The sequence below is a fragment of the Marmota marmota genome, unplaced genomic scaffold (assembly GCF_001458135.2).
Source record: "Marmota marmota marmota unplaced genomic scaffold, marMar, whole genome shotgun sequence".
Classification (NCBI taxonomy): domain Eukaryota; kingdom Metazoa; phylum Chordata; class Mammalia; order Rodentia; family Sciuridae; genus Marmota; species Marmota marmota.
In genome coordinates this window covers 2640660-2656144 of record NW_025999862.1, presented here as the reverse complement: position 1 = coordinate 2656144, position 15485 = coordinate 2640660, and the positions used below count along the sequence as shown (strand labels likewise).

The window sequence follows — 15485 nt, the reverse complement described above, 5'->3', positions numbered from 1 at the left end:
TGCCTCCAGGTTAGAAGGGGCCTCAGGCCAGCTCTGTACATGAGAGGGGAGACTCTCTGACCGCCTGTGTTCCCACCTGCTGGGCGATACTGCTCTTCCCATGGGGTGGCATGAGGAAGTCCTTGGGGACCAGAGGAGCAGGACTTGCCTCATGCCTAGTAGGTGCTAAGCACAGAGGGCTCTGAGGGTGCCCCAGGGGGCCCCTCCTGGTTTCACAATGCCCCCACTGACCCTCAGCATCCAGTGCTGAAAGGCTGTGGAGAGACCTGGCGTCTGTTTAAAGATGAGGCTGGGGGGCCTGGAGTGGGCGGGCAGAGTGCCCAAGGTCCCCTGCGAGTTGGTGGTAGAGCAGGATGAGAGGCCCAGGTCCTCACCCCTGAATTGTCTCCTGTCCACTTTGCTCTTGACCCTGGGGTCTCCTCCGCGTTGCTCTCGTGGGTGGCAAGGTTTGCTGAGGCTCTAGTGGGGCTGTAGCTCGGCTGCCCTCCAGGGAACCGCTCCTCCGGAAGTGGGCAGCCCTGGGTCTCCCCAGGTGTCTGGCTATTCATTCAAACCTATGCCTTCTGGTTTCAAACCAGAGGTCCCTAGGTGACCTCCAGTGGGTCTGCAGTTCTCTGGACACAGTGGCCGGGGTGCTGGTCAGCCCTCTGGGGTTCCCTGCAGCCTCGGGATGGATGTGGCCCTGAGCCTAGGCCTGGTGTCACCTCCGTCAGCTCCACTGCCTGGGAACTGTCCACCTGAAGTGTCCTCCCCAGAGATCACAGCCTTGGGACTCTGAGCCCCTAACTGCAGGCAGCTCCTGGCTCCCTGGCCCTCCGCCCCTCAGCGCCCCTGAGCGGCAGCGTCTTGGCCAAGAGCGGGCGAGCACAGCCCCTGGCCTTTGGCCTTTGTCTGCTTCCAGCAGTGAAGGCCCTGCAGGGCTGGGCGGGCAGTGGAGGTGCGGCCAGTGCTCCCACATGGGAGAGGGGAGCCCCACTCCAGGGCGGGCTTGCAAGGCGATCGGAAGGCCCGCGGGTGGCGGCTGGCGTAGAGCTGTGGGGAGCGCAGCGTCGCCGGAGCCCCCGGAGAGCGTGGCGAGGCCCCGGGAGAGCCGGGCCTCCAGGGCCCTGGGGCCTGTGGGCATCCAATTTTTGCCTTTTTGTCTGGTCTTTGTGCGCTTGCGCCTACCTTCTCTGGTGGACGGGATTATGATGGCCCTCGGGATTCTGCACCTGGGTGGTGTCGCTCAACAGGGCTCCTCAGCGTGGCCACCCCCTGCCCGCCTGCCCTGGGCCTGCGAGGAAGGCCAGCCGAGCCTGCCTTCTGGGGGCCGGGAGGGGGCACGCACGAATGGTCTCTCCCTGCATGGTCTTCGTGTCATACTAACATCCACGTAACCTGCAGCCCTGTGGGAATGTCCTATGTCCCCTGCGGTTCCTCTGTGGATGGCCTTTCCAGGTGTTTCCTGGGGTGGGGTGTCCAAGTACATGCTGCGATCACTTCCTTCCTTCTTATATAAATTTACTTATTCATTTTTGTTTTAGTTGTAGTTGGACACAATACCTTTATTTCATTCATTTGTTTTTATGTGGTGCTGAGGATCGAAACCAGGGTCTCGCATGTGCTAGGCAAGGGCTCTACCTCTGAGCCCCAGCCCCAGCCCCACGGGGATTATTTCTGAAGGCTGATCCTTAAAAGTAGCATTATTGACTACCTTGAAAGGTAGGAACTTATTTTATTTTTAAAAAGTTATTTTGGAAATTTTCAAACAGAAAACTTCAAAGTGGAAAGCCCCAGGGGCCCTGGTATGCCACCTCCTGGCTGTGGGAGGTCCCCATCACCTCCTCTTCAGCATGGGTCACTATGAAGCAAGTGCCTGCCTGCATAGCATTTCCTCTGTAAATATTTCAGCACGTGCCCCTACAGAGGTGATCTTGCTGGGTGTGGTGGCACATGTCTGTAATCCTAGTGGCTCCGGAGGCTAAGGCAGGAGGACCCAGAGTTCAAAGCCAGCCTCAGTATGGAAAACCAGCCTCTGCAGGTGACTGAGTTAACTCCCCTGCTGGGCGATGTGGCATCAGGCATCCATGCTGCTAGACTGTCCCGCTCTTCTAGGGTTCGAGTGACTGTCTTCCTACAGTCCCATGGGTGAAGCTTTGCTCACCTATTCCTTTGTAATATAACCCCTTGCCCTGTTTAGGATAGAATCTTCCATGGAAGTGCCTTGTGTGTGTCCCCTCCTCTTACTGTGGCCTACCCAGGTGTCAGTCAACCTGCTGACAGTGGACATCATGAAGATAGACTCAGCCCCCTGAAACCTGACCCCGTGCCTCATTTGAATAGCTTCTCCTCAATAAAAGGTGTCAGCACATGCTCTCCCTCTCTTTCTTTCTGCGGACCCTTAAGGTCAGAGGAGCCGTCACAGCTACCCCAGAGAAAAAGGTACTTGTGTCTCTTATGTGGTTATTTTGCGCAGCCCAGTTAGCCCAGTTTACCTGGAGTGACCCCTGAGCCTTTTGGTCTCGAGAACAGAAACCCGGCACTCAGCAACTTAGCAAGGCCTTAAGCAACTTAGTGAGACCCTGTATCTAAATAAAATATAAAGAGGGGCTAGGGAATGGGAGTGTATCTCAGTGGTTAAGTGCCCCTGGGTTCAATGCCTGGTACCAAAAAAGAAAAAAAAAATAAAAAAAGAGAGAGAGAAGGTGATCTTTTGAAAAAGGATAATCAGGACACCAGTGTCTCCCCTAAAACAATTAGCAGTTTCTTATCATCAGATGTTGAGTCAGTGTTGAGATTTGCTCACTGGTCTCATTGAGTCTGTCCTGGGAGCAGGTCCACACGAGAGCCACCTGTTATATATGGTCGGTTGGCCCTTAAGGCTCGTGGATTTGCCTACTTATTAGGGGGTGGGAGGGAACCCGGGGCTTCTAAATAGGGGAAGGAATCTACCACTCAGCCCCTCCCCCGCCCAAGGCCCTTTTCATCTCAAAAGCTCTTCTCTTCCCTCTCCCCGTGGATCACATTTGTTGGGAGCAGCTGGTCATCCCACCAGGCTTCCCAAGGCTGACCTTGCCAGTGGCATCCTGGGTTTAGCTCAGCCCCTCTCTCCTGTAGACTTCTGGAGTCACAGGCTTGTACCAGTTCCTGCTCCATCTTTGTCTGGAATAGTTGGAAGAGTTACAGGTGGCGCCAGGGCCTGGAGGCCCTGCCCTTGCTCTTGTTGTGACTGGTGTCCTCGGTGTACGTCACTTGAATTTCTTCTTTCATTTGGAATTTGCAGGACCCGGTGTGGTGGTGCAGCCTATGATCCCAGTGGCTTGGGAGGCTGAGGCAGGAGGATCTCAGTTTGAGGTCAGCCTGGGCAACTTAACGGGACCAGAAAAGGGCTGGGATTAAAGTCTCCTTAGGTTCCATTTCTAGTACTGCTTTTAAAAAAATGGGGGGATGGCCTTTCAGAATTTGCAGAATGGTGATCTGCTCATTCCTCGTTTCTTCTTTAATTAACTGTGGCAATTAACTGACAGTTCCTGAGAGACCACCCTTTCTGGGTCAGAAAGGCAGGTGGTTGCTTTTCCCCTGGATATCCCCGTCTTCAGAGGACAGGTCAGTTTGGGAGGCACTTGCCTAACTAAAACAGGGAAAGACGTTGGATGGTGAGGGAAGGGGGAGCCAGGGGCGGCTGCAGACCAGTGCTGGAGGCCAGGGGCCCGACGTCTCCCAGCAGCTCAGCACCAGCCCCAGGTGCTCACAGCCGGGTCCTCACTCTGCACTGGTGTCTGACGACAGGCAGGCTCCCACTTGGCTCTGGTCTTGCATTTATGGGGGAGAGAGGTCTCCGTCCTTAGGCCAAGTGTGCCCAGGAACACAGCTGGGGGTGGCAGGGAGAAGGTGAGACCCAGACCCAGTTCCCGGATGCGGCCCTCTCTGTGCCACCCTGCCCCCATGAGGCCAGCTTCACCTCTTCCTACCCTCCCCTAGCTTGTCGTGGGGGGGACGCCACGGTCCTGGCTCTTCTCAGGCTGCAGAGCAGAGGCCGCAGGACAGGGCTGGCATGGAGGTGGTAGGCTGATCCCGCAGACAGTCTTTACTGGGATGGACCCGCCCTGGGATGACAGTCTCCGTCCCTCTTTTAGCCTGACTCAGGATTGCGTGGCTTTGGGGGCTGCAGCCAACAGTGATGCCCTCTCCACTGTTCATGGCGATGACCAAGCCTGGTCACCCTAGCTATGTGAGGGGCCAGAATGTTCAGGGAATGTGTGTGTGTGTGTGTGTGTGTGTGTGTGTGTGGGGCGGCCCTGGGGATGGAACCCAGGGCCACTCTACCACCGAGCCCTTTTTATTATTATTTTTCCTTTTGAGATAGGGCCTCTCTAAGGTGCTCAGGCTGGCCTCAAACTTGTGGTCCTCCTGCCTCAGCCTCCCGAGTTGCCAGGCTTACAAGCACATGCCATTGTGCTGTTCTCAGGGAATTTTAAGAACTGCCTCAAATGGAAAAAAGAGAGAAAGAAAACCCTTTGGACTAAGCCATTTGGTGAGATAGGGACGGAGGGCCCAGGCTGAGGGGATGCCAAGACGGCCACAGGCCCACAGGGTGACACAGTCTGGTGGATCAGTCGTTTCCTGTTGGACCTGGAAAGGGGAGACATTTGTGACATAAACCAAGGTCACGGCCCTTGGAGGAAGCCCACTTTCCTCGTGTGGGCCGGGGCGTGAACTCTTGGTGTTCTGTGTTTGAAGCAGCTTTCTGAGTCCCCTGTTTCCTCCAGAGGAGTTTGAGGAAGAGCTGAGGTGAAGGCAGCCACGGAGGACGAGCCACGGAGGGGGCGTGGCACGTCCTTTGGTCTCAGATGTAGGTTTCGGGGGGTTTTGTTTTTGCAGGGCAGGGGTGGAAGGTCCCCGGCCCTGGCGCCTGCCCGGTGAGCCCCCTGCCTCAGAACCCGCCCCTCAGCCCGAGAGGCGGTCTGTGAAGCTGTCCTGTGTGACTGGGAGCAGTTTTCTGAGGCCCACCTTTTGTTCCTGCTGGGCCTCAGGCTGCTGGTGAGATGGGGTGGGTTCATTAGGCCAGTTCACTGGGGCAGAAATGGAGGGCTGAGCACATTTTGGGACTGGCTGGTGGCAGGACCGGAGCCCCTCTGCCAACACTTTGGCCTGTCCTTTCTCTGCACTGCTGTGGCCAGGGGCCATTCTGTGGTAGCATAAAGAGGAAGGGTTAGCAGGGAAGCCCCCGGCTGCTCCCGGGTGCGCCACAGGGTTGGTGTGGGGTCTGCACACGGAGGAGCTGCTGGGGGTCAGTGAGTCGGCCCAGTGCCACAGGACTAAGGTCTGGAAGGAGATGAGCAAGCCGGGCGCCGGGGTGCACTCTGTGATCCAGCAGCTCAGGAGGCGGAGGCAGGACGATTGCGAGGTCAAAGCCAGCCTCAGCAATGGCAAGGCACTAAGCAGCTCAGTGAGACCCTGTCTCTAAATAAAATACAAAATAGGGCTGGGGGTGTGGCTCAGTGGTCAAGTGCCTCCGAGTTCAATCCCTGGCATCTCCCCCACCCCCCAAAAAAATAAGCAAGATGGGCTCTGCGTGGAAGTCTTTGTCAGCCTCTCTAAGACCTTGGAGTTATAAAGAAATAAAATAAAAGTCTATCAACAACAACAACAAAAGACCCTGGAGTGGCCAAAGTTGTTCCCCGGAGACACCTTTCCAAAAGGTAACGTCTCCAGGGCCTGTCCTGGGCAACTAGAGGAGCCCTGGAGTGCTGTGAGGGTCCCACCAAACATGACAGAAGAAACGCTGCTTCCTGGGCTTGCCCACTCGGCCCAGGACAGAGCCAGTGGGTCAGGGCAGCCGCTGGAACAGAATCTGTGGGCGCGCTCGTGTGTGTGTGTGTGTGTGTGTGTGTGCGCGCGCGTGCGCGCGCGCTTGCGCGCGGGTGTGTACACACGTGTGTGCTCCTGCACGCGTGTGCAGGGCGTGGGCTGTGAGCCCTCTGGCTTCCCTGCCTTCCCTGCCTTCCTTGGGCTGAGCGGGAGCGTCCCTTCCTGCTGGGGATTGGAGGGGTCTAGAGTCCACTCCAGCATCCCCTGGGGCCCCGGGTCCAACCCCCACCCAGGAAGACCCTTCTCTGCACTTGCTGTCCCTTCTGCTGCAGAGGCGGCCTCCCCTAGCCTGGTTCCAGGACCTTCCTGGCGCCAGCCGGGGCTCCAGAGGTATCTGCAGGGAGCGGGTGGAAGGAGACCTGGGCTGCCTGGTGCCTTCTTGGTCCCTGCTGTTGGTCGTCCAAGACGGGGTTCTTCTCCAGGGACGAGAAGTGCCCTGGGGGTGGTTGGAAACCTGGGTTCCGGGCCCAGCTCTGCCGGTGACTCCCTGAGCAGCCTTGGCATGTTGCTTTGGCCTCTGGTCCTGGTTTCCCCTCTGTCACCTGGGGTCGTTAGCCCTGCTCTTTCACCGTGAAGAGCAGCCCTGACGCTGTGTGAAGTGGGAGTGGGTAAGGGCGTGTGGGCAGGGTGCCCGACCCCAGGCTCACTGGGGGGTCATGCACGGGGAGGGGGTGTCACTTGTTGGGTGGAGCCCTGTGCCTGGCCGGGGGTGCTCTGGGGACAGCAGGCGGAGAGGCCTGGCACCAGATCGGTGACTTCACTGTCCGTAAGAAATACAATATGGTGTCTTTGGAAAACCATGCCCACATGCGCTGAGGCCACGTTCTCCCCCCAGGGCCCGGGTACAGAAAGCTCCTGTGCTTCAGGCCCCGGTGCCAGGCGGTGCCAGAGGAAGCCCCCAGAGACAGGGCTGATGGAGTGGGGGGGCTCGCCCGCCGAGGAGAGGCTGGCCTTGTCCTCGGGGAAGGGTGGGGACCTGCCCTGCAGCCCTGGCCATTTCTGAGGGCTGGGAGCAGAGGCCACCAGCTCATGTGTCCTCCCACTCAGGAGGTGAAGTGGGGGACGGGGGAGCTCCGGGGTGGGGAAGGGAGAGTCTGGCTGTTGACACGGACCTGGGCCTGGCCTCGCTGGCTGGCCTTCCTGCTTCCTCGAGCCTGAGCTTGGCCCGCCTCTGGCCAGGCAAGCGTGGGCAGGAGGCTGTGGCTCCTGCGTGGGCTCTGCTGCCGGCTCTCCAGGTGGCCATGGCAGGGCTGCACCCCCTGACCTCCGCCTGTTCTGGAAAGCAGAGGGGTGGTGTGGGCCGTGCTGAGCACCCTGCGAGGCTGGGATTCTCGGAGACACGAGACCCAGCCCTAGTTGGCCATCGACTGAGCATTTAGCACATACCTTCCAAATGTCAGTACTGCTGGGTGCTGGAATGCCACACAGTCAGAAGACAGTCTCTCCCTTGGGGAGTCTGTGCTCCAAGGAGGGAGACTTGTGGCATGGTGGACAGTGAGGAGAGGGGGAGGCGTGGGATAAGGGGATTGCAGTTTTGTATAGGGTGGGCAGACAGGGCTCAACCACAGTGGCATTTGGACAGACTGGGAGGAGGTGAGGGTGCAGCCCTGCCACCATCTGAGGGAAGAGCATTCCAGGGAGAGGATAGAGCATGTGCAGAGGACCTGAGGCAGGAGCAGCCTGGTGATTTTAAGGGGCAGAGCGAGGGAGCCGGAGGGCAGGGGAGGAGGTCAGAGGGTTCAGGGCCAGAAGGCAGACCTTGTGTGGGCTTTCAGCTTCCAGCACAGGGGGAACCCGAGGAGAGCCGTTGTGGGGTTTGGAGCAGAGATGCTCGCTCAGCGTGTTGAGAATAGACAACGGAGTAGAGTCGGTACAGGGTGGCCAGGCGGGGGCTGACATGGACCAGGACAGCGAGAGGCAGGCTGCCTTGGGAACTTCTCAAAGTGGAGCCGGTGGGCTTCCCTGACTGTGGATGTGGGGCCGGGGGAGATGGGAAGGAGGGGTCTCGACTCAACCCCAGCTGCTGAGAGGTCATCGTTGCCACTAAGATGGGCAAATTGTGCATGTGGCAGATCTGGGGCATGCCTGGGGGGTCTCTTGGGGCCTGACCGATATCCACAGAGGTGCTTCCCAGGCGGCTGCGTGGAGCTGTAACTGGGGGTCCCAGCATCTGCCTAGGATCCCAATTCTGGGTGCTACTGGGTGCTGTGGATAGGAGATGACCTCGGGAGGGGTGTCACTGACCACCTGAGCACCTGCTGCAGATTGGCCCTGGAGGGGGCAGTGGTTATAATCCAGCGCCTGTCCGCTGGGTTTGTGGTTGGGGAGGCAGAGCCTGCCTTGGTACGCGGTCCTCACCGTGGAATGAAAGTGAAAAGGTTCAGGCTGAGAGCGAGGGGCCGTGGAGGGTCAGGGTGGAGGACTCAGAACTGGCTTCAGGGGCCCTGCCCCAGGCCCGGAGGGACAAGCTGCACATGGCAGGGCCAGGCAGAGGAAGGACATTCCAGGGAGGAGGAACAGAGTGGGAGAAGGCCCAGAGGATGTAGGCAAGAGGGGCTGGCTTGGCCCTGGTAAAGAGGCCAGAGGAAGAACTTGGGTGTTGTTCATGCCCTGCAGCGCAGAACTCTGGGACTTTGGGCAGTTTCTTAACTTTGCTGAGCCCCAGCTGCAAAACGGGAAGGCCCACCTCCTGCATGGGATTGCTCTGAGAAAATGTCAGGGTCCGGTCGTTCAATTTGGGTGTGACACGCTCAGCCTGTCAACCTGGGGGCTCTCAGCCCTGCCCAGTGGGCCTCTTCCTGGTGGCCCAGCAAAGAGCAGAGCGTCAAGAGAGCCACCTTGGCAGTGCTGGGCTGCCTCAGGCCAGGCAGACCCGAGGGGTGAGGGGCTTCAAGTGCTCAGAGTCCTGGCTGCCCCTGGTGACCCTGTTCTATTTTAGGCTCCGTCTCAGCAGACGAGGAAGCTTGTCCCGCTGCCGTGCAGCTAATGACAGCCTGGAAAACTGGAAAACTCTTAAAACAGCCGTGCTATTTTGATCCCCAGGAGGTGGTCGCCACTCCTGCCCAGGCAGTGTGAGCGTGGGTGGTTCTAAGGAGACCAAGGCTCTGATAGGAAGACGGTCACAGTCCAAATCACAGCCCTGTGGCTGCACAGGATGCGCCCACAGCACTCCCTCACTCCCAGGGTGTCTGGCACCCTCTCTGCGCAGAGCTCTGGGTTTAGGATAATTCTACCCTTGCCGTAGGACCCGGAAGGAGCCCCTGTCGCCTCCACCCGAATCCTCAGGCCCAGTCCTGGCACAGGCAGGCCTCTGTCCCCCTGGGAGCAGGCCACAGAGGGCGCGGGCTGTGTCCACCGCCAGCCGAGACCTAGAGCTTTTTGTGCCCACAGGACATTTCTTCTGGGCTTTTTAATCAAAAATGGTTTGAAGTGGCTCTTGCCCAGTGGAGCTGTGGGTGGCTTCCTCCCCTTTCTAAGAAAGGGCTTCTAGGCGGGCCCCAGGCCTGGGGTGGCGTCTGGGGAAGGGTAGAGGCAGCCCGAGGGGGGGTGTGCTCACCTCTTCTCTGCGCTGTGACGTAGCCGCGTTGGAGGTGGGCGGTGGTCCTGTGGTGGCTGTGGTTTGCGTTTAGGGAAAACAACATTGTTTTTTTCCTTTTTTGGTCTATTGCCTGATTTCTATGCAAAATGGACTCTCGAGCACAGGCTCAGTCCATCCTTAGAACAGCAGGCACGTGTCCCCGCTGCTGCGGCCACTGTCCTTCAGAGAGCCTTGGGGTCGTTCCCAACCCCGGAGTCACCTCCGGCCCACCTGAGGTTGAACCCAGGTGCGCTCAGCAGCGGAGCCACATCCCCAGCCCTTTTTCATATTTGATTTAAAGACAGGGTCTCGCAGAGTTGCTTCGGGCCTCGCTGTTGCTGAGGCTGGCTCTGAACTCTCGATCCTCCCGCCTCAGCCTCCTGAGCTGCTGGGATGACAGGCGTGCCACCTCTCCTGACTCAGCTCCAGCCCCCTGTGTGCTGGGTCCAGTCTTGGATTGGCTCCCTCACTCCTGTCTGGGCCTTGCCCTCCCCATCCCACCTCTCCCCCACCACTCCTCCTCTGTCCACCCTGTGGGTACACATTCTGGGTCCTCTTCCTGCCTCCATGTGCCCGCTGTCCTTCCTGACCCACCTGGGTGCCACCTCCCCTTCGACACCCTTTGTCCCGTAGTTCAGGGGCTGTGGTTGCTCTGCCGTCATCTCCCACCTCCTCCACCAGACCAGGAGCCTCTGGGGGAGGGCAGGGCCTGCTGCCTGTCCTGCGTCCCCAGGGGAGGGGTCCGGGTGGCTCTCTGTGGGCTCCAGGTGCTTTGTCGCTCCTCCCCTTACTGAGAAACCCTCCCCTGGAATCTCAGGAGCTGAGGCCTAAATGGCAGGACTGGGACCAGACCCCAGTTTGTGGCCCTGTCCCCTCGCTCCTCCTGGCATACCCTGCCCTCCCCCATGCCTCCATCCCCAGGGTCCCTGAGCGCCTCCGGTGGGGTCAGGAGCCAGCTTGGCCACTCCCTCTGCCTCACAGGACCCTGGGAGCTTTGGGCTGGTCCCCAGGCCCTGGGCAGGCCCACTCCAGCTCTGATTCTAGTGGAAGCACTTCCAGCTGTGGCCCAGCTGTTGGGAGACCCCACCCCTCTGGCCCCTGAGGCTTATGTAGAGGGACAACCGCTGTGCCACATCCTCTCCCGGATCAGAGACCTGTGCCAGGCCTGGTGGAGCCTGTGGGGGGTGAGAGGGCTGGGTGCCAGGCCAGCTGCCCGGGCCTCAGGGCATGGGGCGTGCGTGTTTGTGGGGGGCAGTGGGGCCCATGCTGATTCCGGCCTGCCCTCTCCTCCAGGCAAAGGCCGCCAAGGAGGAGCAGGAGGCGCGGAGGCTGCGGCTGCGCAGTGCGCAGTACCTGGAGCGCTACGTCTACCTGATCCTCTTCAACGCCTACCTCCACCTGGAGAAGGCCGGCTCCTGGCAGAGGCCCTTCAGCACGTGGATGCGGGAGGTGAGAGGCCGGTCCTCCTGTTCCTGTGTGCTGCCGGTGGGGACCTGGTGGCAGGCTACCCCGGGCACTGTGTCATCTGTCCTACCCTGGGTCTTCTGCACTTGTGGGGTGAGTTAGGTCCCATGGGAGGCAGCGGTGGCCGCCTGCTGGGCTGGGAGCCTGCTCCGGGTGGCCTGTGGCTGGCTGGCTCAGGGCCTTGGGCACATCATTATTGCCCATCATCATTTCAGCCCTCGCTTGGTCCCTGCAGGGTGAAGGGTGGGGCTGTGGTGTCCCTGCCCCCACCTCCTTCCTGCTGTGACCTTGGACAAATTGGTCCCTTCTCCAAGCCTGCCATCCCAACGCTAAAGTGGGAATAACCTTAGTGGTTGGCATCCACTCAGAAGGTGGCGTTGGGTACACTGAGTGCCATCCGCCAGACCCAAGCCCACCACGTGTGCTCAGGAGGAGACCGAGCACAGAGGAGTTTTGTTTAGGGTCATCGTTAGGACAGACACTCAGTTCACGCCTTGGCACCCCCAGGTCAGGAGATGGACTCCTTCCCCCTCAGCAGAGCAGCCTACATTTACCCTCTGCTAGGAAGCCAGGCCACCAGACCTCACCAGAGAGGCCTGGTGACTCTAATTTGGACTCAGGACTGGAGTTGCTGGCCATCCAGCCAGAGTGGGTAGGAAGGTGTGGGGGTTCAGGCAGGGGTGCTGGTAGGTTCAGAGCTGTGGGGGAGCAGAGGCAGGGAGACCCTGCAGCCTCATATGGCAGTCAGGGGGACTGCTGAGGACAGGCCTTGGGGTGGTCCTTGGGACATGGCGGTGGGGAAGCAGAGGAAATGAGCCCTCCTGCCCTTGGGTGGGTGTTGGGTCAGCAAGAGCTGGGGGGACACCAGGGCCACCCTGTGGACGTGCCTGGGCCCAGCTTCCTCTTGCAGCCCCTGAGGTGGGTGGAAGCGTGGGGGTGGGGACAAGGAGGTTTCTGTCTTAGGCTTTGCTTGGGAGAAGATATGGGACTCAGGAGCTGGGAGCAAGCTCGAGCCCCTCCCAGCTGAGCCTGGGTGTGGGGGAGGGGATGCTGAGGAGGGAGAGCTGCTGGTCTGGGCAGGACCGAGGCTCCAGCCCCAGGACCCCTCAGCCCCTCTCTCCTGGGAGGGTGCCTGGGGGTGAGCATTGCCCAGGGAGAGGAAAGAAGGACGTATTCCACTTACTCTAAGTCCCCAGGGTGGTGGGAGAGAGGAGGGGAAGGCTGTTGGGTGTTTAGCCCGGGCCTGACCTGGTGTTCGGTAGTGGGGCCGCATGCTGAGTGTCCAGGGAGCTGTGGGTGCAGAGGCCTGGAGCCCGACATGCAGCCCCGGGGTTCCTCTGCCTTCTCCAGCCTCTCCCTGGGCCCAACTGGGGTGCCCAGAGGTCCACCCGGGCAGCTCTCTGTCCTCCTGTGCCCTCCCGAGTAGAGGCCACTGACCTGCTTGGAGGAAGCCAAGGCTCAGGGAAGTGAGCAGAGGGGTGCACAGACCCGCGGGGCCCAGTGAGGGGAGGAGGGCGTGACACACTGCCCTACTCGCCCCTCCCCAGGTGGCATCGAAGGCCGGCGTCTATGAGATCCTGGACCGGCTGGGCTTCCCTGAGCTGGAGAGCCTGGAGGACCAGCCCTTCTCGAGGCTGCGACACCGGTGGCAGGAGCAGAACCTTGGTCCTGAGCCCTCTGCTGCTGGGGACTTCCTGTAGGGGCTTCCCTGCCTCTCCTGCAAGGCTGGGGGGACCCTGAGTATCTCTGGCTGGGACTGGCCCTGGGGGCTGCCTGGAGAGCCCGGACGGGAGCCTTTTGGGAGAGAGCTTCGTGTGGGACATGCAGACGGCACAGCCGCTCCTGGTAACCGAGACGCACGTGGAGGAGCCTCCAGGGAACTGCAGGGTGGACACCTTGCAGGCTGGCTGGCACTCGGCTTCCGAGGAGCGCCCCCCTCTGGTGCCCACAGCTAACCGCCACCTTCCGTCCTCTCCAGTCCCTCTCAGTGGCTCTGAGCCCTGCGGGTCTGGTTCCTTCCTTTCTTGCTCCCTTCACCCTCCCCTTTGCCGCCTGAGCCCTGGCTGTGGGTCCCTGGCTGCCCGAGGTGAGGGGACAGTGCTCCGGGTGATTGATCAGTTTTCTTGTGTCTCCTGCCTGTCCCCAGCCTGGGCACTGGGAGGACAACGGCATGGCGCTGGGCTGCCGGGGCCTTTCCTCTCCCTCCTTCCCACTCCCCTGGGGCTGGCAGGATGGCGGAGGTCCCCAGCCAGCTTGAAATCCCTCTTGGGAGAGGAAGAAGTCTCCAGCACAGCTGGAAGTTCTGCTCCGTTTGCCCAGCAGCCTGGGCTGCAGGTGCGGAAGAGCCAGAGCCTGGGGCTGCGGCCCCTCTGCTCCTCCCTCCTGTCCCACCCGTGCAAGATGGCCCCACCTGCTGCTGGGAGCCCCCAAGGACTTCGGATCCACAACAGGCTCCGGGGTGGCCCTGGTGAACCGTGGAATGTGGGACTGGGCCAAGGATGCAGGAGGGTCACCTGATTCCAGCCCGTCCTCACAGAGGATCCTTGAGCTGTCTTCCCAGCCGCAGGAAGGGCCAGACACCGCTGAGGCAGGTCACTGGAGTTACCTCGCCTAGTTGAAGGCGGCACGGAGAAGTGACAGAAAGGGCCGTGTGGGTTGAGATTGCCTCTCCTCTGTTTGGAGGCTGGTGTTTGCTGAAACCCAGGCCCTGGGCAGTGAGTAGCCTGTCCTCCCGCCTGGCCATGGGGCCAGGGAGGCCTCTCTGGGGAGCTCATGCCCATCTGCAGAAAATTAGGAGGTGCCCTTCTCGTTGGCTGCCATGTCTGAAAGGGAGAGAGGAGGCCAAAGCTGTCTACTTGTGCCCAGTGTTGGGAAGTAGGGACCCTCTTAGCTGAATTATTTTTGCAAAACTACTGTATGTCTGCTCACTACCTTTTCAGATTTGTTTTATAATTTTGCATGTACTCAAAAATTTTAATTTCTTTGCAGACAAGGTCTAGCTGAGGAGTCAGAGACTGGGGCTACACTGGGAGGGATCTCTGTGTTCTCATGGTTGACCCTGACTTTCAGCTGTGCTGGGACCACTGGCCGATCACTTCACCTCTCTGCCTCAGTTTCCCCATCTGTAAAATGGGAGAATAATACTTGCCTACCTACCTCACAGGGGTGTTGTGAGGAATCATTTGTGATTTTATTTTATTTTATTTTTTTTTGTACAGAGCTTTTTGGCATTAAAAACAGCTTAAATGTGAAGTGGGCCCAGCTGCTGGTTTATCTTTAGTGTGAAACAGATATTGTAGAGGAGACACAAGTTGGGGACCTGCCTCTTCAGAGGGAGGCTGGCTGCACAGAGTGCAGAGACTGCCATTAGCACTCCTGATCTTAGAGAAGGTGGCTTTTAAGGTATCCTTCTCCCTCCTTCCCATCCCTCATCATTCCTTCCCATCTCACACTGGACACCTCAGGCTGTCACGCTTCCATAAAGTGACATGACAAGCTAATTCTCACTAAAGTGTGAAGAACTACCATATCTAGGGAATACGTATGCAACAAAGTTTACTTTAAGGCCTTTAAAGGAAGGTGGGGGCTGGGGCTGGGGCTCACTGGTAGAGTGCTTGCCTAGTATGTGTGAGGCACTGGGTTCGATCCTCAGCACCACATATGAATAAATAAAAAATAAAATCAAAGTCTATCAACAACTAAAAAATAGATAAATATAAAAAAAAGGAAGATGGACTTTAGCCTCCACTTCCTCTTCATTCTCTGTTCCCATTCCTATGCCCTACTCTCTGGTTTTATTTATTTATTTTTTGGTACTCGGGATTGAAAACGGGCATTTTACCACTGAGATACATACCCAGCCCTTTTATTTTATTTTTTATTCATTTTTTAGTTGTAGTTGGTATAATATCTTTATTTATTTGTTTTTATGTGGTGCTGAGGATCGAACCCAGTGCCTCACACGTGCAAGGCAAGTGCTGTACCACTGAGCCCCAGCCCCAGCCCTTTTATTTTTCATTTTGAGACAGGATCTCACTGAATTTCTGATGCTGGCCTCCAACTTGAGATTCTCCATCCTCAGCCCCCTGAGCCACTGGGATTAGAGGCATGTGCCCAATTGCCTTTGAAACATTTTCGTGGTTACATAACATTTGTGTGGATAATTAATAACTGATAAATTAATCCCTTTATTCTAGGGCATTTCATTTACTTTGTGGTCATTTAGACTTTTTACTTCTGAGATAAAATGTAGCTACCAACAATGCACAAATCTTTTTTTTTTTTTTGGTACCAGGGATTGAACTTGGGGGGCAGGCAACTGCTGAGCCCCATCTCCAGCCCTATTTTGTATTTTATTTAGAGACAGGGTCTCAATGAATTGCTTAGGGCCTCACTAAGTTGCCCAGGCTGGCTTTGAACTTGCGATTCTCCTGCCTCAGCCTCCCCAGCTGCTGGGATGGCAGGCGTGCGCCACTGCGCTGGGCTGAATTGGTATTTTTGTAACGGATGCTGTGGTGAGGTCCACAGTTGTTTTATGTTTATTAGTCATTTATATTTTCTCTTTCTTGAGTCATCTGCATCCTTTGCTATTTTT

The 15485-nt window shown here is 58.2% G+C and overlaps 1 protein-coding gene across 1 annotated transcript in view; it reads left to right on the top strand.

Annotated features, from left to right (window-relative positions):
* The window catches only part of Pald1 (phosphatase domain containing paladin 1), a 36733-nt gene extending 22590 nt beyond the window's left edge, over window positions 1-14143 (top strand). The window contains exons 18-19 of the mRNA XM_015500466.2: window positions 10721-10876; window positions 12439-14143. Coding sequence (XP_015355952.2) covers window positions 10721-10876; window positions 12439-12591 — 309 coding nt within the window. The 3' untranslated portion in view covers window positions 12592-14143. The remainder of the gene's footprint in view (window positions 1-10720; window positions 10877-12438) is intronic.
* Window positions 14144-15485: the final 1342 nt, after the last annotated feature.